Source organism: Monodon monoceros, unplaced genomic scaffold (assembly GCF_005190385.1).
Source record: "Monodon monoceros isolate NGI ecotype Baffin Bay Population unplaced genomic scaffold, NGI_Narwhal_1 Super_Scaffold_3, whole genome shotgun sequence".
Taxonomy (NCBI): domain Eukaryota; kingdom Metazoa; phylum Chordata; class Mammalia; order Artiodactyla; family Monodontidae; genus Monodon; species Monodon monoceros.
In genome coordinates, this window is record NW_021703780.1 from 62,489,880 (window position 1) to 62,512,057 (window position 22,178).

Genomic DNA, 22,178 nt, shown 5'->3' on the forward strand with positions numbered 1-22,178 from the left:
AATTGGGTTGCTCTCTCTCTCTCTCTCTCTCTCTCTCTCTCTCTCTGTTTTGCAACCACTAATAAAGGGTTCCTCGAAGATCTGCTGGCATCAGTCTTGCCAGCATTTTCCCAAGGCCCTTGCTAAAGTTTTGAACCCAGATCTGAGAATTTAGCCTTCAAAAGGAAATATCTTTTCCATGGGTGAAAGGCACAGTATTAGAATATTTCCTTTTGCCCCACTGAATCCAGGTACACAATTTTCACTGAAACTGACTTCAAGAGCCTTACATTTGAGTGTGGAATCTTGCTTAATTTGCTGTCATGCTGATTTTGTGATGAAAGAGTAGGTGGAGAAGGATATCAGGAAGTAAGGCAAGGACTTGTTGATGCATGCCATTTTTATGTTATGTGTAGTGTGGTGAGTTACACGGGTGTAATTATAGAGCTAGAATAATCATATTAAAAGGAGCCATAGAGGTCTTCTATCAAAGCCATCCATCTTACAGGTGAAAAAACCCTGAGGCTTAGTGATATTAAGGGATTGCCCAAGGCACAAAGCTATATTATCTGAGATCCAACACAGCTGTTTGGTGGAAGCGTTGCTTTTACATCCTCTGTCAGATTACCCACCTGCCCTGCTAATGGTATAAAGCAGAGCAGGGAACAAACACCATCTGCAGTGTCATCTGTGAGCATGGAGGACAGTGATGTGTATGGCCAGATGCAACACCACTGTTCTATTTCAGGAGAGAAGACAGATGCAGGCTTTTTCTGCTAGTTTTCTGGACATATGAATTTTTGACTGTTTCGATTTGGAAATGACACTGTATTGGGAGATATTGTGCCTCTGAATATTGCTCATTCCCGGGGCTTTCTACTGTCTTTTTTCAGGTAATTGTGTTTCATTTTCAGCCTTGCCTCTTTTTTTTTTTTTTTTTGCGGTACGCGGGCCTCTCACTGTGTGGCCTTTCCCGTTGCGGAGCACAGGTTCTGGACGCGCAGGCTCAGCGGCCATGGCTCACGGGCCTACCCGCTCCGCGGCATGTGGGATCTTTCCGGACCGGGGCACGAACTTGCGTCCCCTGCATAGGCAGGCGGACTCTCAACCACTGCGCCACCAGGGAAGCCCGCCTTGCCTCTTTTTAATGAGTAATTAAAACTAAGGGCAAGAATGCGCTCCTTTAGAGCACGTGCGCACATATCACAATGTGCACTTGTGATATGAATTCATATTCATCAAAACGTCAGTTTTGCTCTTTTTTCTGTGAGTTATGTTGTAGGTGATGCTGTTAAATTTGGACACCAATTAGATGAATGAGAGAGTTTGATGCTTCCTGACACGTAGGTGGGGAAAGAGGGTTGGAGATTGTATGGTTAGGGCACTCAAGATGGCTGTTCTCTTGCTCTCTGTATATCCCCCTGCCCGGCCAGTGCCTGCTTCACCTGTACCCTACTCGTATGACTGACCTTCCTACACTCTTTTCCCCACCCCAGCTGGTGATTGTTCTTATCAAAGGAGCCGGGAGGGGTGTGCCCCTCTGCTGGTTTCTGTGGTAACTAATGAGCCCACCAGACGTCAATTCCCCTATAACTAGTAATCTCCCCTTCCATGTGGGAGCGAAGACTGCCACCCTGTCCTGCCCGCTGTCTGCCACACACGGTGGGGTGTCGCTCCAGGACCTTGCTGAACATGTAAGGCCCCCATCCATTACACCATTGATGTCTCTGTTGCTGCAGACTCCGGGCTCTTTCTTTGGTCTTAAAGCTGGACAGGAGCAGGCCATGTTGCCTGCTGTGTGCAGCCCAACAGAGGTATCTTGGAAAATCAGTTACTAGCTGAGCAACATTCATGGCATTCATCCTGAGGCTTCTGGAGCTTGGCCGGCCAGTTGGGTGAATTTAAGAAGCGTGTGTTTGGGGATGCTTCTTACTGCAGGTGGTTCCTCTATTGTTTTGTGCCTGAGGTTACATTGTTTGCCCCTTGGCCATGCCTGGTTCAGCTTGTGGGCTGGTTGATGGAAAATGAGACCACATTGTTTTTCTGAAGATGTGTTCCTGTAGCCCCTCCTGAATTACAAGTATGGCATCTACCTTCCTACTTTTGGTTTGTTGACTGTTGACACTCACATTGCCTCCTTGGCATAGAAACCAACCAGCTTCCCCACCATCAGTTTAGGCCTTTTCTACCCAAACAGCTGATCACATCATTACTTGTTTCTAGGTGGGGAGAAGAGAGAATGAACCAAGATGTGTGAACCAGGAGTTGGCAAGCATTTTCTGTAAAGAGCCAGATAGTAAATATTTTAGGATTTGTGGGTCATACAGTTTCAGTTGCAGCTACTCAACTCTGGTGTTATAGCACTAGAGCAGTTGTACACAGTACATAAACGAATGGGTCTGGCTGTGTTCCAGTAAAATTTTATTTACAAAAACAGGTGTGGGCCAGACCCGTTGCCTTACCCATATTGTATACTGATATGGCCTTGGTAAAGTTAAAGTTTTTGGAGTAGATTACACTTGCTTTATTGCCCCAGCGTATACTTCAGAAATCGGAAGCATCTCTTGTTAAAGAGTACAGGTGAACCAGAAGTGAAAAACTTTCTTTTTCCAGCTTACTGCAGGTGATCATGGGACTGTCCTGGTCGGTGACTGGATAACTGACATAGGAGAAGTCACTGTTATATTTTGCATCTCATCTTTAAAGTCTTGTAGCTCTGCTGAAGCTTGAGGCAGACTATTCCAAAGCATTGACTAAAGACACCGTGCTCCCTTTCTGTCTTAGTTGAAGCTGAGGATGCTTAGCTGCTTGCACAATGGCAGGCCAGAGGAGACCGTGATGGCTCCTGTGTTCCAGTGGACCTGAGCGGCTGTGTGCAGGGCCGTGAAGGTAAGGGCCAGAGTTTGGGCTTTTGGCAGGCGAAGTAGATCAGTAGTTCAGGTATGGCCCAACATGTCTGGGCAGTGTGCTGCATATCTGATGAGAACACAAAAATGCTTTTTAGAAAATAAGCTCAAGAACAGATATTTGTGCAAGCATGTTCACAGCATTGTTGTTCACAATATGCAGAAGATGGAAGCAGCCCAATGGTAGACTGCATCAGTGGTTGAATGGATAAAATGTGGTACATTTTGTTCCATACATACAATGGAATACTGTTCCATATATACACTGGAATATTATTCAGTCTTAAAAAGGAAGGAAATTCTGACACATACTGCAACATGGATGAACCTTAAAGACATTTTTCTAAGTTTTGAAATAAGCCAGTCACAGAAGGACAAATATCATATGATTCTTCTTAAATGAGGTAACTAGAGAAGTCAAATTCATAAAAATAAAAAGTAGAATGGAGATTTCGCAGTGCTTGGGAGAAGGAGGGAATCGGGAGTTAGTGTTTAATGGGTACAGAATCTCAGTTTAGGAAGATGAAGAAGTTCTGGAGATGGATGGTGGTAATGGTTGTACAACAGCGTGAATGTACTTAATGCCACTGAACTGTACACTTAAAAATGGTTTAAATGGTAAATTTTATGTATATTTTACTACAATTAAAAAAGGAGAAGCTGAAGAAGACTTGTTAGCAAGTGGGCAAATGAGATTGCTCATAGTGCTTTGTGATTGGAGAGACACTAAAAACAGAATTTGTCTCTATCCAGATCCACTGATCAAAAACATTTCATACTAAATCTTTCTTCTTTAGCTTTTGCAGTAAGCTGCTTCAGCTGTTAAGAGCCACATTTTATTAGCTCAGCCCTGTGGCTGCACTTCAAGTGGTCACTTAAAAGGAATTGACTTCCAAGAGATACACATTTAAGTGATGCACACGTTATAAGCTTATTTTTCCTGTACTGATTTGTAAAATCTAAATGTCATATAACCTTTAACAGAGCTATCCTGAGGATCAGCGAAACATACTATGCCATCCTGTCTTCCACTGAAGGTTTGTTGGCATAGCTTACAAGTTAAAAATGACTTTCAGATCTTTGCTCCAACCGCTGATTTTGGTCCTAAACACTAGACCTGCATTTCCATTTGTCCTGTTGATCCTTATGCTCATTAAGTCTAAAATGAAGCCTCTTTCCCTTCTCAACAATCTCTTCTTTTGTTCCCTTTGTGTAAGGATGGCACACCATCTAGTCATGTAGGACTGAAACTCTAGGATTGGCTTTGGCTTGTCCCCTCTCTTTTAGGTGTATCTGTGGCATTTATCATAATGACAGTTACATAATTATTTACAGTATTGTAACTCTGTGAGAGCAGGGGCTGTGACTGAATCATTTACTGAGGTGTCTGCATAACAGGTGCTCAGTAACCCACTGTCCTAATTCAGACCCTCTTCACCTTTTACCTAACCTGGGGTTTCTTTAACTCTAGCAACTTGCTGAGAATTCTTATAAACCCTTTAGGGGATGATCCTGGTATAGCTAAGGGATTGTTTTTCAGCTCTGATCATGTCGTTCTCCTGCTCTGAGTGACTTCCCTTTCATTCTCATTCAGCAGTGTATCAGCAGATATGTCAGCGCCTTCCATGAGCCAAGTACTGTCCTAAGTGCTGGGTCTGCAGCAGCGAGCAGAGTAGGCAGAACCTCTGTGAGTGTGAGCTTACCTTCCAGCCTGGGGGTGTCGGGGACAGGACGACACAATAAACAAATGAATAGATATAAAATGTCCAGTGGTGATGCGTACTATGGAGAGAAATAAAGGATAATAAGGGGACTGAGTGCTGTTTTCTCAGAGGGACCAGAGCCAGTCTCTCTAAGTAGAGACCTGAAGGAAGGGAAGGAGGGATCCATGAGTGTATCTGAGGGAAGAGTATTCTAGGCAGAGGGAATAATCAGCACAGCTGAAGCAGGAGCATAGTTGGCATTTTGGGGAAATAGCAGGCAGCTGGTGTGATAAGAATAGCATGACCCAGGAGAAAAGTGGAAGGACACAAGGTCGGAGACGTAGCCCCCAGGCCCAGCATAATTCCTTGCACAGTACAGTACAGCTCAGTAGATACTTGTTGAATGAGTGAGTGAATGAATGAATGAATGAAGCTAGACAGTATTTATTTATTTATGAGTGAGTAAATGAAGAATCAGGGCAGGGCAGGGTGAGTCTTAGAGGTGTATCTAAGAGAGGTAGGATGCATTTTCCATAGTTCATGAAGCAAGCACAGAATATCGTTTCCACTTTCCCCTTCTTGTCTGTTCAGGAGAAATAATGGTAATGGCCAGAGCAAGAGAGACCAATTCTGGCTTGTTGTTGAAGGAACGTCTGTTCTTCCACACCACAGAGAAAATCAGAGGTTAGAAACTTGTCAGGGGAGCAGGAAGTAGAACAGAGCTGCTCAGCTCTTGGTGGTTTTCAAAGGTGGTCCTACCCATGTTGGGTAAAGCTTGCCTTTTTTTTTTTTTTTTTTTTTTTTTTGCGTTATGCGGGCCTCTCACTGTTGTGGCCTCTCCCATTGCGGAGCACAGGCTCCGGACGCGCAGGCTCAGCGGCCATGGCTTACGGGCCCAGCCGCTCCGCGGCATGTGGGATCTTCCTGGACCGGGGCACGAACCCGTGTCCCCTGCGTTGGCAGGCGGACTCCCAACCACTGCACCACCAGGGAAGCCCAAGCTTGCCTTTTTTTCTACATGTCCATAGGCTATCACTTTAAGTCAGCAAGACATCTGGGAAGAGCCATGGGGTAGTGGCAGTGCAGGAGCAGCAGCCCCTGGCTGGTTTTCTCAAGGATTAATGGAAGGACTGCTGATTTAACTGAATCTCTGATTATTCTAAGCTGCTCACAGAAATCTGTCACTGCCTTCTGTGAGATATAAGATGGAGAAGCTTAAGGATGTTCTTTTGGTGTCGACTGCCACTCTGGATGAAATTTCTAGGATCTCCACCTGTGTTCTTTTTTATAAATTAATTAATTTATTTTTGGCTGTGTTAGGTCTTCGTTGCTGTGCGCGGGCTTTCTCTAGTTGTGATGAGCGGGAGTTACTCTTTGTTGTAGTGTGCGGGTTTCTCATTGTGGTGGCTTCTCTTGTTGTGGAGCACGGGCTCTAGGTGCGCGGGCTTCAGTAGCTGTGGCATGTGGGCTCAGTAGTTGTGGCTCACAGGCTCTACAGCACAGGCTCAGTAGTTGTGGCACACGGGCTTAGTTGCTCCGCGGCTTGTGGGATCTTCCCAGAACAGAGCTCGAACCCATGTCCCCTGAATTGGCAGGTGGATTCTTAACCACTGCACCATCAGGGAAGCCCTCCACCTGTGTTCTTGATAGTCCAGTTCCTTCAGACTTGGCCCCTCTCTGCCTTTCTCCCCTAGTTGCCCACAGTCTCCGCCTGCTGGCTGTCTCTAAGGACCTAAGTTCTCCAACTTCTGGGGCTCTGCTCTAGTATTCCTTTGGCTTGGAGTACCCACTCACCTCGGCCAGCAGAGTCCTACCCATGCTTCAAAGCTCCTTTTGTAGTTTTCTCTTCTTAAGGGGAGAGAAGCGGCCAAACACTCCTTCCTCTGTTCTCCTAAAGCACTTTGCATTTGTGTCTGTTCAGCATTGTCTTGTGGTTGAAAGTTTGCTTGCCTGACTCCCTGCCAACCTGTGTTTCTGTTGGGCAGAGACCCGTGCCATCTTCTTTCTTTTGCCCTATCACAGTGGAGAGTTGTTGTGTGAAATCCCATCTCTCTGAAGACAGTTTGCTCATATTCCTCCAGGTGCAGTTAATCTCTCCCTCTCCCACTTTAACCCCTCGTTACTCAGAGTATTGTCATTGCATCAGCATTGCCTGAGAGCCTGTGAGAAATGTAGGATGTTGGGCCTACTAAGCTAGAATCTGGTGATTCTTACGTCCTGTGCACCTGAAAGTTTGAGAAACATTGCCTTAACACTTTGCACCTACCCCCCTTAGCATACTGAGCAGAATGTAGGTGTGTTAGAGTCTTTCTCCACCTCTAGATGTTGAGCTTTGGAAGCATGTGAAGCATCCATTAGTTAACACAGTACTTGGCATGTTTCAGGTGTTGAAAAGTGTTTGCTGAATTACCCTCAAGGGCCCCTGGCATTATGTTCGAGATGCTCCTTCAGTCAACATATTGTTGAAGTGCATTTAGCTGTGCATGGTGCTTTGCTAGGTACGTGAGGCACCCTGCTGTGAGTAGGCGTCAGCCCCTATCTTTGGCATTTAAAGATTGGTAAGAGAGAGAGCTACCCATCAGTTAACTATGAGACAAGGCAGAGTGTGATAAATTCTGTAACTGCCCCGGTATCACCAGAGGCCTGAGGGAACACCAGAGAGATGGCAGTTGTTTCCAGTTTAGAGGGTTTGTGATGGTTTCATGGAGAGGATGGTGTCTGATTGGTACCTTGCAAGATGAATAGGACTTTGACAGACAGATATGGTAGGAAGAGGCATTCCGTGCTGGGGAGAGCCTGTTCAAGGGCCCAGGCATGAAAGTGCATATGCAGGATGTTTCTTGAACAGGTAAGACATGGAGGAGCAAGGTGGAAGGTGTGATTGGGGAGGTGGGTTGAATGCAGACTGAACTCCTTGAATTCTCATGGTCAGGAGTCTGAACGGGTAAGAAACATTTGCAAATCACATGTGGTTGGTACAGTTAGATGTTGAGTGGTTTCTGATGACTCCTCCCTCCTGTCTCCTACTTACCTCCCATTCTACCTTGCTGGACGTGGGTGAGCCAGGGGAGGGTTTGGAAGATGTGGGGACAGGGCTGAGTGTTTAGCCAGCTCTTTACTGGCTCTTTCCGTGGGACCATAGCCCCAGGTCTTTTTTTAGTGCTAGCTGGTCAGCCACTTCCTCCCTCACCCCCTTCCTGAATCACTTACCCCGTGGGGCCCCCTAAAGCAGAGACCCACAAGCTCCATCACAGAGGGTTTCACACAGTGTGCCTTAAATGTCATCAAAACCCCAGACCAAACCAATTCCGTATGTTTCATTGTACTTGTCATCTGTTTCCCGGCCCCATGGGTTTGTGAGGACTAAACATTTCTGTGTAGAGTAGGATGGATGAGCATCCCTCTGACCGTGTTCTGGGCTGGCAGGCAAGCTATCCAGCATTCAAGATGAAGTGACACCCCCCCACACCCCATTTCATTACATGCCACCTTGTTAGACATGCACCTGAACTAGACAGCTGTGGAGTGGCTTATTTCTTCCAGGGTTGAGAATGCACTGTTAGTTTGGAAGGCAAGCCCTCCGCCAGGTGGCCCCAAGCCTTATCATCTTTTTCTTGAGGCTTTTACTTCAACTAATAAATTTTCAGATAAGGTTAGAGAGTAACACTCCTTATGCTTTCTGTAGTTAAGGGCCAGTGCCTTCCTCCCACTAGTTCTACCAGCCCTGAGCCAGAAGACCAGGATTAAAAAGAAGAGGTGAAACTCATAGAAGTTTTGTTATTTTTATCTCAGATGAAGGACTGAGAGCTACCTTTTAGATGAAATCGTTTTAGGATTCATTAAGAAGACTCGAGAATGAGGCACTAAGTGCTAGGATACAATCCTTCCTTTCCATGGGAAGAATATTCAGCCTTGATGCGGAGACATTCATTAGGGACAACATAGTGTGGTATCTTGTGTGCTAGAGGCTTGTACCAGGTGCTACAGGAAGGGGAGAGCTGACTGCCTGGAAGTCAGGTTAGCCCCTCAGCAGGGAGCATTTGAGCTCGATCTTCAAGGATGAGGAATAATTCACCAGGCAGAAAAGTAAGGGATAAGGATCCAAGCAGAGGGAATAGAGCGATGTAAGGGAATTGGCAGAGGCTTGGAAGAGAGGCATGGTGGGGAATAAAACTGGTTAGGGTCAATTGGCGCCAGTTTAGAATTTGGATCTGACTCAGGTAGTAGGGAGCTCAACAAAATGGAGACTGACACGACCAGACTCAATTTTAAATCGAGTGGATTCATTCAGAAACTTCATTCATTCAACATATACTGAGTGTTAATTGCTAGACTATTCCAGGAAACATGAAAGATTGCTCCCTTGGTGGGACTCGTGTTTTAGGAGGATAGGTAAGTTCGTTTTGTCAGGCAACCACCATTTGCTCTTGTCAGGGTTACCAGTGACCTCCACTTCCACAATGTAGAGCTATTCCATGACCACAGAGATCTCCCTTGTGCTACCCCTTTATCATCAGGCCCATCTCCCTCCCACCCACCATCTCTAATCGCTAGCAACCACTAATTTGTTCTCCATCTCTGATTTCAAGAGTGTTATATAAATGGAAACAGAGTATTTGACCTTTGAGATTGGCTTTTTTCACTCAGCGTAATGCATTTGAGGGCCATCCAAGTTGTTGTGTCGATAGTTTTTTCCTTTATAGTTCTGAGTAGTGGTCCATGGTATGGATGCACCACGTTTTGTTTAACCACTCACCCATTGAAGAGCATTTAGGTTCTTTCCAGTTTGGGCGTATTACGAATAAAGGTGCTGTGAACATTCATTTACAGGATTTTGTATGAATGTAGGTATTCATTTCTCTGGGATAAATGCCCAAGACTACAACTACTGTGCCACATGGTAAATTCATTTTCAGTTTTAGAAGAAGTCACCAAACTGCTTTCCAGAGTAGCTGTACCATTTTACATTCCTACCAGCATATGTGAGTGCAATGGTTAGTTTTGTGTGTCAGCTTGACTAGGCTTTGGTGCCCAGTTGTTTGATCAAACACCAGTCTAGATGTTGCTGTGAACATATTTTTTTAGATGTGATTAACATTTAAATAGTAGACTTAGAGTAAAGCAAGTGACCTTCCGTAATGTGATGGGCCTCATCCAATCAGTCTAAGGTCTTAAGAGCAAAAACTGAGGTTTCCCAAAGAAGAAACAGTTCTTCCAGGTTGCAACATAGAAACCCTGCCTTTATTTCCCACTTGCTGGCAGATTTCAGTGAATTTTTGTATAAACTGAGGTTTACGTCAAAGTTCCTTTTTTTGCCTAAAGACGTCCAATTGCTCCAGTCTTATTTGCTGAAAAGACTGTCTTTCCTCCATTCAAGGTACACAAATTGTTGTGTACCTTTGTCGAAAACCAGTTGGCTGTACCTGTGTGGGGCTACTTCTGGGTTCTCTGTTCTGTTTCATTGGTCAGTGTCCCTATTCCTGCACCAGTACAGCACGGTTTTGCTTATTCTAGCCATCTGTGTAATAAATCATGAAATGGGTAGTTACTCCTCCCACTGTACTATTTTATTTTACCTTTTTCCCCCATTGTAACTGTTTTCAGTTGTACAATTCAGTGGCATTAAATGTATTTACAATGTTGTATAGCCATCACTGCTATCTATTTATAAAAACTTTTTCATCACCCAAAGCAGAACTCTATAAACATTAAGCAATAATGCCCCTTATCCCAGCCCCTGGTAGCCTTTGTTTTATTTTTTGTCCCTATGATTTTCCCTATTCTAGACCCTTCATATAACTGGAATCATAAAATATTGTCCTTTTGTCCCTGGTTTATTTGGCTTAGTATAATGTTTTCAGGGTTCATCTATGTTGTAGTATGTATTAGAATATCATTCCTTTTTTAAAAAATAGTCTTTTGTTTTGTTAGAGCAGCTTTAGGTTCACAGTAAAAATGAACAGAACACAGAGATTTCCCATACACTCCCTATTCCCACTGCACACACAGCCTCCCCCACTATCAGTATCCTGCACCGGAGTCATACATTTGTTACAATCGATAAACCTATGTCGAGACATCATTATCACCCAAAGTCCATAGTTTACATTAGGGCGCACTTTTGTGATAAATGTGTCATACATTTATCAAAAACCATATTCTGTGCCCTAAAAATCTGCCCTAAATGTCATCTGTGCTCCACCTATTAATCCCTCCCTAACCCCTGGCAACCAGTGATCCTTGTACTATCGCCATACTTGTTCCTTTTCCAGAATGTCATGTAGTTGGAATCATACAGTATGTAACTTTTTAAGATGGGCTACTTTCACTTAAATACGCATTTAAGGTTCCTCCCTGTCTTTTCATGGCTTGATAGCTCATTTCCTTTTTTAAAAAATTTATTTATTTATTTATTTTTGGCTGCATTGGGTCTTTGTTGCTGCGCGCAGGCTTTCTCTAGTTGCAGCGAGCAGGGGCTACTCTTCATTGTGGTGCGTGGGCTTCTCATTGCAGTGACTTTGTTTCAGAGCACGGGGTCTAGGCGCGTGGGCTCAGTAGTTGTGGCTCGCAGGCTCTAGAGCGCAGGCTCAGTAGTTGTGGCACATGGGCTTTGTTGCTCTGCGGCATGTGGGATCTTCCTGGAGTAGGGCTCGAACCCGTGTCCCCTGCATTGGCAGGCAGATTCTCAACCACTGCGCCACCAGGGAAGTCCCAGCTCATTTCTTTTTAATGCTGAAAAATATTCCATTGACCTGATGTGCCACAGTTTATTTATCCACTCACCTACTGAAGGACATCTTGTTTGATTCCAGGTTTTAGCAGTTATGAATAAAGTTGCTATAAACATTTATGTGCAGATTTTTATGTGGACATACATTTTTAACTCCTTTGGGAAAATCCCAGGGAGTGTGATTGCTGGATTATATGATAAGAATATGTTGAGTTTTGTCAGAAGGTGCCAAACTGTCTTCCAAAGTGGCTGTACCATTTTACATTCCCACCAGCGATGAATGAGAGTTTCTGTTGCTCCACATCCTTGTCAGCATTTGGTGTTGTCAGTGCTCTGGATTTTGGCCATTCTAGTAGATGTGTATTTTTACCTCTTTGTTTTAATTTGCGTTTCCCTGATGACGTGGTGTGGAGTATCTTAATATGCTTCTTTAATATGCTTATTTGTCAACTGTGTATCTTCTTTGGTGAGATTTCTGTTAGTGTTTTGCCCATTTTTAAATTCAGATGTTTTCTTATTGTTGGATTTTAAGAATTTTTTGCATATTTTGAATAACAGTCCTTTATCAGACATGTGTTTTACAAATATTTTCTTCCAATCTGTGGCTTCTTTCTTGATTTCATTCTTTTTAAGGCTGAATGATAATCTGTTGTATGTATATACCATGTTTTGTTTATCCATTCATCTGTTGATGGGCACTTGGGTTGTTTCCATCTTTTCGCTACTGTGAATAATGGTGCTATGAACATGGGTGTACAAATACCTCTTTGAGACTCTGCTTTCAGTTCTTTTGGATACATACCTAGGAGTGGAATTGCTGTGTCATATTGTTATTCTGTGTTTAACTTTTTGAGAAACCACCAAACTGCTTTGCACAGTGGCTACACCATTTTGCATCTCACCAGCAGTGCACAAGGGTTCCAGTATCGCCACATCTTCACCAGCACTTGTTATTTTCTGTTTGGTTTTTCTTTTTTTTTTTTTCTTGATAATAGCTTTCCTCTCGAGTGTGGTGTGAAGTGGTGTCTCATTGTGGTTTTGATTTGTATTTCCCAGATGATCAATGATGTTAAACATCTTTTCATGTGCTTATTGGCCATTTGCACTTAATTTTTGTTAAAAATTGTTTTAGCTGTTTTAGTTCCTTTGCCTCTCCATATAAATTTGAGAATAATCTTTATATCTATAAAAATAATCTTGCTGGAATTTTGATAGGAATTGCATTAAATCTGTACACCAGTTTGGGGAGAATTGACATCTTTTTTGCATTGAGTCCTGTAATCCTTGGACATAGTATGTCTCTCCATTTATTTAGATCTTTGATGTCTTTCATCAGTATTTTGTAGCATGTAAGTCCTCTAAATCAGCTTGTTGGATTTACACTGAAGTATTTAATTTTTGAACAATTATATAATTATATTTCAAATTCTGGTTTACACGCGTTAATAGATAGTATGTGGAAATACAGTTGACTTTCTATGTCAATATTGTGTCCTGTAGCCTTATGTACTGTGACCTTGCCGAACTCACTCATTAGTTCTAGGTTAGTTCTGTGTGGGGTTTGGTGTTTCTGTGTGGGATGGGGGTTGGTAGATTGCTTTGGATTTTGGACATAAACTGTCGTGTCATTGGCAGATAGGGATAGTATTATTTCTTATTTTCTGATGTGTATTCCTTTTATTTCATTTTGTTACCTTACTGCACTGGCTGGAACTTCCAGGACTATGTTAAATAGCAGTGGTAGGAGTAGACATTCTTGCCTTTTTCTTCATCTTAGGGGAGGGCATTCAGTCTTTTACCAGTAAGTATGAAGTTAGCTAAAGTTTTTTTGTAGACATTCTTTATCAAGTTGAGGAAATTACCCTCTACTCCTAGTGTTTATCATGAATAGGTGTTGAATTTTGTAATATGCTCTTTCTGCGTTGATTGAGAGGGTCATGTGACTTCTTTTTCTTTTAACCTGTTATTATGGTGGGTTATATTGATTAATTTTTGAATATTGAACCTGCCTTGGATCCCTGAAATAAACCCTACTTGGTCACAGTATATAGTTCTTTTCATATATTGCTGAATTCTATTTGCTAATATTTTGTTAAGGGTTTCTGCATCTATATTCATGAGGGATATTGGTCTGTAGTTTTCTCTTTTTTTGTACGGTCTTTGTCTAGTTTGGGTATTAGGCTAATACTGGCTTCATAAAATAAATTTGAGTTGTCCCCTCCTCTTCTATTTTCTGGAAGAGATTGTTTAGAATTGGTATTAGTTCTTTTTTAAATGTTTGGTGGAATTCTCTAGTGAAACCATCTGAGCCTGGAGACCTTCTTTTCGGGGGTTTTAAAATTACAAAATCGATTTCTTTATTAGCTATAGGGCTATTAAAATGATCAGGGTCTCATTTTGGAGGGGGAAGGGGAGGGGGAGTGTGAGCTACGAGTAACATTTCTTCAGAATCTACTGTTCACACTTACAGAGGAGGACACTAAGTAGCCCTAGCTCCTGTCCATCTGACCTCAGGCAGGTCACATACCCCAGTTATGATGGGGATTCAGATGCTGGGTTTGGCTATCCCTATCTAACGTTATGATATTTTTCTCAGAAGATAACTGCTAGGAATTCGAAAAATGAGTCATCCATGCAACAGGTATCTGTTGCCCATTTCTGCATCCCCCGCAGTGTTCCCAGTCAGTAAAACACTGTGTTTGCTTTATGCCTGTGATGCTTGTAGCAGATGCTGTCACCCTGGTGTTTTCACACATGGGGTCCTTTAAGACCTAACTGTTGAGCAGAGTGGGGGCCTTGAGGCACCACCGGGGTGCAATCAGAGCCGAAACCACCTTTAGTTAGAGCCCATCTATTAAGATCAGGAAGGAAGGTCCCCCTTTCCTGCATTTCCCCAGGGCTTTCTCCAGACCACAGTGCTCAGAGCTCTGGCTCTTAATGGCAGAACTAGCCTCAGTAGTCTAGACCAATCATTTATTGGCTCATGTAATCAAACAGGAGAACAGATAGGGTTGATGATGGGCCTGGGGGACTGAAATGCTGCTAAGACTCGTCCCCTCTGTGGTCAGCATCCTTCTCCCACTGCAGACTGCTTCATCACACATGGAAGGGGATGGAGCACCTGATAGCTCCTTGTTACCTGGAGGGATTGTCCCTCTTCCTTCTTCCTTATTTGAAAAATCCTGAGGAAGGGTCTAATTGGTAGGGCTTAGGTCATATTTTGTATAGTGTGGTGGGAATGAAGATAGAAGACGTTCCCAGAAGAAGGTAAGGCACACTGAATAGAGCTGACATGAGATAGAGTCCATAGCTAGTCATGTTTGTTTGGAAGGTTTTTAGTGGCATGTATTGAAGCTACAGGTGTTTTCTGTTAATCTTCAAGTAACCTAAAAGTGTTAATAGATCATCATCATCGTACTATTATAGATCATTCATGGTTTATTATTATAGCAGTATTAATACATAATTAATAGCTATATTTATACTACATAGCTGTATAGAGATCATATGATATCTAGTTGATAGTAAATAATAATAATAGATTGTTGTACTAGCCCTCAAGTGTTGTGGTTATTTGAAGATTTACTGTGTCTACTTATATATGTAAGAAAATTTTGAAGGAAATGAGTAGAAAAAAATCACAGTGCCTCCTTCTCAGCCTCCCATATCCTTTTCTAAACTTAACTGAAAGAACCTGCAGTCCATTTTGACTATAACTTTTAGTGAAACTGCCTTTTTGTCTACAGGGTTAATTTATTTTCACAGGGAATTGTTGATTTTTCTGGGCAGCTATTAAGGATAGAGTTGGTATTTTAATTTCAATAAATATTTACTGAACTGTTTAGGGGATGTACAAGACCCTTATTACCTCAAAGAGTTTGAAGTCCGCTGGAGTAGGTAAGAACAGAAAAGTACAGTTCTTGAGACTGAAGCTTCCCATCTCTAACATGGAGTAGCCTTACTTGTCTCACATGTTAAGATTTTGGTTGCCGTGGAGAGGTGGGCTGAGCTGGCTTTGTGCTGGGTGGTCGCTGAATAACGTGGAGGATTGGTTGATACCGGAGGTTGGAAGGCAGATGCTTCAAGGCATCTCCATGTAGTCCACCTCCTATGTATCTGATGGACAAGGCTGCATTACTTGCTGAGGATAATTAGCATTGAAACTCCATGGGGGTGGGGGGTTGGAGAAAGAATAATTGTATAACTATGATTAAGAAACTGAAGTTTTGGGCTTCCCTGGTGGCACAGTGGTTGAGAGTCCATCTGCCGATGCAGGGGACATGGGTTCGTGCCCCAGTCTGGGAAGATCCCACATGCCGCGGAGCAGCTGGGCCCGTGAGCCATGGCCGCTGAGCCTGCGCGTCCAGAGCCTGTGCTCCGCAACGGGAGAGGCCATAACAGTGAGAGACCCACGTACCGAAAAAAAAAAAAAAGAAACTCAAGTTTTAGGGACTGCCCTGGTGGTCCAGTGGTAAAGAATCCGCCTTCCAATGCAGGGGACCTCGGGTTCGATCCCTGGTCGGGGAACTAAGATCCCACATGCCCTGGGGCAACTCAGCCTGCACACCATCGCACGCCTCAAGGAGAGAGAGAAAACCCGCAGGCCACAACTAGAGAGAAGCCCACGTGCCGCAACGAAGAGACCACATGCTGCAGCAAAAGATCCTGCATGCCTCAATGAAGATCCCACATGTTGCAACTAAGACCCCATGCAGCCAAAAAAATAAAGAAAATAAATAATAATTTTTTTAAAAAAAGAAAGAAACTGAAGTTTTTTAAAAAAAGTATTTGGTGGTTACAGGCTATTCATGACTCCAGAGTGAATGCCTTAGCTCACTTCCTTTTGAAAAGGAGCAAGTGTTGTATAAGACACTTTATCTCAGTGTTGGATTCCACAAAGTGCAGACAGATACTGGTTTGGCAGGGGAGTCTGTGAATACCAGCAGAAAATCAGGTGTGACGTGGGTGGAGAATGGGGGTGGGGAGGTCTTCGATAAGTGATCAGCATCTTCTTCTTTCTAGAGAATGTGTAGAGAATGTGTTCACATCCCTCTTCATAATATTTCTTCCCTGTGACTGTAGAGCAGAGGTCAGCAAACTTTTTGTATAAAGAAGCAGATAGTAAATATTTTTGGCTTTGCAGGCCGTTGGTCACTATCACAGCTGCTCAGTTTTGCCATTGTATGGGCATGTCTGTGTTCCAATTAAACTTTATATATGGACAGTGAAATTTGGATTTTATACAATTTTCGCATGTCATGAAATATTAGGGTTGATTTTTTTCAACCATTTAAAAATGTAAAAACTACACTTAGCTCATGGGTCACACAAAAAACCAAGAGGCAGGAAGGCCAGATTTTGGCCCATAACCATGGTTTGCCGACCCTTTCGCTAAAGGTCTTAAAAATGAATTCTGTAAAGTTCTCAATTTAAGGACATTTTTTTAATTTAACAAGCACTTATTTAGCACTTAATATGTGCTATGCACTGTTTTAAATGCCATGCATTAAATGCTAATTTAATCTTCACAGTAACCCCATGAGGGAGGTACTGTTTACCCCATTTTTGCAGATTTCGTGAATTGAGGCACAGTGAAGCTAAGTAGCCCAGAGTTACGCTGCTAGTAAATGACAAAACCTAGATTTGAACCCAGGCAATTTAGTTCCAGAGTATGTTCTTATCTACCATGATATACTGTCTCTCTTAATTATCGACTTTATAGCCCAAAGGAATTTTAGAGATTAACCCATCGCTACTCATTTTTACAGACTCATTCTTACACACAAGATTCATAGCCTTTATGATTCAAATGTGTGCCTTAGTAAAATTATGGATTACTATTTATGCACTTTCAGCATCTCGTGACTGCCTAAATGCTTAGTCTTAAACCCCACTGATCCCAAGGGTATTCTGTCTGCGCACTTAACTGTTCACTTATTGTTTAATTTATGTTCATTGTGGGCTCCTTGAAGGTAGGAGCAATAGTATCAAAATGTTTTCCATCAAAGGGAAATCAATTCTGGGTATATCTTTTGCTTTCTTTGGGAACACCTGTCTCAGATTACTTCCAACTCAGATTTTGTCCTGCTGCTTTTCCTGCTTGAATAAGCAACTGGTTGAATCTTGCGCCTCACCTGCCTGTGATAGGGAACAGAATTTGTGGTGTCACGCTACACTATCCCTGTTGATCCAAAGATACCACCAGGGCAGGGTCAGGAATGGAAGATTTCCCAGTCTTTCCAAGGAAGAAAATAGGAGGAGGAGGAGGGTGTGTGTGTGCATGTGTGCGTGTGTGTGTGTGTGTTTTAAACCAAGTCAAAACTTAGGTAGACATGAGGTGCTCAGGATTTCTGGTTCCTTTTGCTCAGTCAAGGTCTCAGACACTACTAGAAGGGACCTCCAAGAACCTCTGGTGCAGGGGTTTCTGTGCTACAGGGATTCTGCAGAGTTATTGCAGGGGGCCCTCAAATCTATATGTGCACCAATCTGTGGGCCAGATAAATTATATCGTTTAGGTGTATGTACAGTTACTTTTCAAATGCATGTAGATTCCATCATGATTAAAAATAAAGCTTTACTGAATTCGTGATAGGCTACTGTTAACACAACTACTACCTTTTGAGAACCCTGATCCAGTTAAAGCCCTTTATTTACAGATGAAGAAACTGAGGCTCAGGGGTAAAGGGAAGAGATTTGCCTGGGTCATACAGAAAAGGAACAGCTGGCCTTGAAATCGGTGCAGTTTATATGTATCATATGGCTTGTGCTCTCTGTCTCCTCTGGCATGGGCACAGGTAGAGACTGGCAAGTATTTTGACCTTTGACGCCATGCTGAACTTTCTAATAATGCCTAACAGAGTGGTTGATTGTGATATTTTTTCCAGTATTTTTGGTGCTGCTTTTAAGAAGTTTTTTTAAACTAGTATATTCCTTGCTGTGCGCATGTAAGTAATAATCCTATATTCCAACCTGGAAACCTGAGGTATGGTAAAATTAGGCAGCTTGCTTGTATCTGTAGTAGAGCTGGCCCTAAAACTCAGAGATTTAATCTCTCTACCAGGGTTCTATTAATCAGACTGAACTTGAGAGGATTTCAGATATTTATATCTTGGTCTTTCGTGGCTGTTGCTCTCAGCTGGGTGCAACAAAAAACTTTTAAATCTCTGTTAAGTGCCTGACGCTGTGCTGGGTGTTTTCACATATATCATATATAACTTAATTTAACAAGACCAAAGTTGCAATGCTGAGGCCCCTCTCAGAACAAGCTAAGTAGCACTCTGCTCCAAAGCCCATCCATCCAGGCATTTATTTATTTGTCTGTTCACCATTATGGAGCACTTCTGTTGTTTGCAAAAGTGCCCTTGAATTATTCCCATTGGTGCCCAGGCTAGGACAAATCACAGATCCATCCCTCCAAACAAGACCCAGGATTGACAGCAACATTAGCTTGGTCTGCACAGGACAATACTTTTTTCCCATTGGAGCTTCAGGAATTTGGAGTGTCCCTGGTCATTTGGTCAAATGATGTTCATATCAACCATTCTTAAATTAGATCTCCTCAAATACACTTGAGAAGTCAGATGAATAGGAATGGTCTCACTTTTTTAGTTGGGAAGCCAAACTTGGAGGGGACACGTCTGAGGTAACATAACTGGTGAGGGCCTTCTAACTCCAATGTTGATGCCACACCACCTGTCTGGTGGACCACCACTGCTCAGGAAAAGGCTCTGTGTCCACTCTTTGTAGAAGCTAAGTGACAAGAATGCTCAGTCTTTGCTGCAGTTTTAGTGGAAGTGGTTTGGGCTTTCCAGTTTGAATTGATATTTTTTTTTCTTAGAAGCAAATTTGGCAGTATTGTATATACCTAGGAAGTCTTGTGATTGCCCCTAATTTGCTCCACAGATGCTGGTCATTGCAAATCATCCCACAGTGATTAAGTGGCTGGCGCTGATACACACATAGTAAGTGGTCCTGTGAGCACGGGCAGTAGAGGTGTGTTGTGTACCTAATATCTTGATCCCACCTGGGTAACTTCCACATGTGTGTTCATGAGTTTAGCTCTTTCAGTTCAGAGTGTTTCATGACACCATAGATTCGTTTCTTTCCTTCCCTCCTATCTTGTACTTTGAACCTGGGTCTTCCCAATACTTTACTATCTGATTCCATTTAATTCACTAACATTTAATTAAATTCATTTAATTTACTGTCTGATTCAATTGCATTGCTAATACTTTATGATTATAATATTGTTTTATTAATATTTGTAATATTGTTTATTTAAAGGTAGGTATAGCAAAATGTGATTAAAGGTAGAGATATATGCCAAATAGCCTTAACTTTTCTGACCAATCAATTATATGTTGCTTATTGATTATTTTTTCCTAAATTCTGTAGCAACAGTTGACATTTCTTTGCCACCTTAGGGATGGAAAAGGGAGGAGATTTGCAGTAACAGTGTGTAATTGAAGATCAGTGGAGAAAGTAGCCTTTGCATGGACCTGTGTAATTCAAGATGTTAAAATAGGGAACACACTGTACTCCTGTATAAGCTGTAGTTTACAATATTAGATTTATCATTTGGATTTCCCATTTGTCCCTTTTTTTTTTTTTAGGGAACTTTTTATTTTGAGATAATTGTAGATTCACATGCAGTTAAGAAATATTAACAGTGAGATTCCCGTGTACCCCTTGCCCAGTTTCCCTCAGTTGTAATATCTTGCAAAATTATAGTACAGCATCACAAGCAGAATATTGACATTGACACAATCAGCTACTCTTATTCAGATTTGCCCAGTTTTACTTTCATTCACCTGTGTGTATTTAATTCTGTATACTTCTATTATGTGTGTGAGTTTATTTTTTAATTCTAAAAATTTCCCAGTTGGCTGAGAACTTGAGCTGGGAGGGGTGTGTTATTTACTGGGTCCCTCTCAAACTCCACCAGTAAACAACTCAAGTATAATTTTCTTTCACATAATAGCTACTTAACTGGGGCAAGTTAATTCTAAATCTTGGTTTCCTCATCTATAAAATGGAATTCACAATAGCTACTTAATGCAGAGGGTTGCTGTGAGGACTAAAATGAGAACTATGTGTAATGGGTACTTAGCAAAAGGAACTTCATAAATGATCATCTCTTTTTTTTTTTTTTAACTAAGAGTACAGTGAGAGTATTTGGGTTTTTTTTTTAAAGCTTTTCACAAAAGTGTATTATCCTAGGATTGTAGAATTGGAAGGTCCCTTAATAGTTTTAGAATCAGTGAAGGACTTCCCTAAACGTTCTTAGGTAATAAGCTGTTATTCTTTGTGATAAACTAAAATGTGCCTCCTTGTACCTTGCAGATCTGCCCTTATCCATGTGATAGCCCTTCTAGTCTTTGAGGACAGCTATAGTCATCCCTAAATTACCTATCCTTTAGCCATTCCTCGTAAGATGTAGCTTCCAGACCCTTTCCCATCTTGGTCTCCCTCTTCTAGATAAAGACAAATTAGTTGTTCCCCTTAACTGAACAGAGAATTCAGATGTAATCTGCCTAGCATATCCCAAAATAGGCCTGTCTTCTCTTTAGCTGAGCTTTTTTGGGAAATCAGGTCACCTAGTTCGTGCACATACAGCTTGTTCTTTTGTCTTCTGTTTACTTTGTAGATGGAAAATAAATGCATAGCAGTGTAACACAGCAAACTGAATGCACATTTTGCCCTCATTTCCTCCTGTAATCCCATTAAAATGATAGTAAGAGGGAAAAGAGAGATCGGCAAATGAGATGTCAACGGAATGTTGAAGCCAGGAAGCAAGTGTGATTAACTTAGTGGGCCAGAGGAACTGAAGGTGCCTGCTTTGGCAGGGAGGGGTGGGGGGGAACTAACAAAGAGGATTTGTAATGCAGAGCCCTGGAATAGCTCCAGAATCGGAGAAACCAAATATTGAAAACAGGAAGATTAGTCGAAAGTCTATGTGAAAAGCAGTTAGATGCCTACAACCCCTCCTCTACTCTCTCAGGAGACAGATATTTTAGTCTTAGATATTGAACCAGAGGCACACCAAGCACAGAAGATGAGATGGAATATGGAGCAAAACTGAAAATAGGGGCTTTAAGACAAAGTTCTATATAGTGATTAATAGGACCATTCCCCTTTCTCAGTTTTCAGAATATCTGCAGGCAGGTGCTGTCATGCAAGAGTCTGAAAGATCCTCCTCTGATAAATTTAATCCCAGAGAAAAAGTCTTAGCGATACTGTCTACTTTTGGGGATCCTCAATAAAATGACAGATTCTTCTTGCCTGATCACCCTAACGTGAAGCCCACAAGTTGGCAAGCTTAGCTCCCCTACACAGAGCTTTCAAACAGCTTCTAAATGTATGAGCAGATAGCCAAGTGTCATGAGACATTTAAAGAACATAAAAGATAGAGTCCAGGGGACCTCCCTGGTGGTCCAGTGGTTAAGACTGCACTTCCAATGCAGAGGGCGCAGGTTCCATCCCTGTTTGGGGAACTGGGATCCCACATGCCGCATGGCCAAAAAATAAAATAAAATAAAAAGTACTGTTCTGAAACTCTAAACAGTTCCTTAGGGGAAAAAAGTCCAAATCAAATGGAGGTGAAAAAAAAACTCAGGAAACAGTAAAACCAGGGAGGAGAAAAAGGAAAGATTTTAACTATAATATCTTGAGAGAGATTAGAGAAAATATTGCATGCATAAAAGATGAACTAAATTCTTTAAAAAAAAAAAAAAAAAGAACCTCCAGAAAACAAGACCTCTTAGAAATTAAAAATATGATGACTTCCCCAGCAGTCCAGTGGTGAGACTCTGCACTCCCAATGTTGGGGGCACGGGTTTGACCCCTGGTCAAGGAACTAGG

The 22,178-nt window shown here is 42.2% G+C and overlaps 1 protein-coding gene across 5 annotated transcripts in view; it reads left to right on the forward strand.

The window, feature by feature from the left end:
- KLHL18 (kelch like family member 18) overlaps window positions 1-22,178 on the forward strand; it is a 66,838-nt gene that overhangs the window by 17,343 nt on the left and 27,317 nt on the right. Inside the window, exon 2 of one of the 5 annotated variants that reach the window (XM_029242290.1) lies at window positions 19,221-19,279. The exons of 3 other annotated variants lie outside the window; for them this stretch is intronic. Coding sequence is in view for 1 of the 2 variants with exons in the window: in XM_029242289.1 (XP_029098122.1) it covers window positions 7,422-7,436 (15 nt within the window). In the remaining variant the exon portion in view is untranslated. Of the gene's footprint in view, window positions 1-6,114; window positions 7,437-19,220; window positions 19,280-22,178 lie in introns of those variants that run through there. One more of the 5 variants, XM_029242289.1, reaches the window with a different exon arrangement.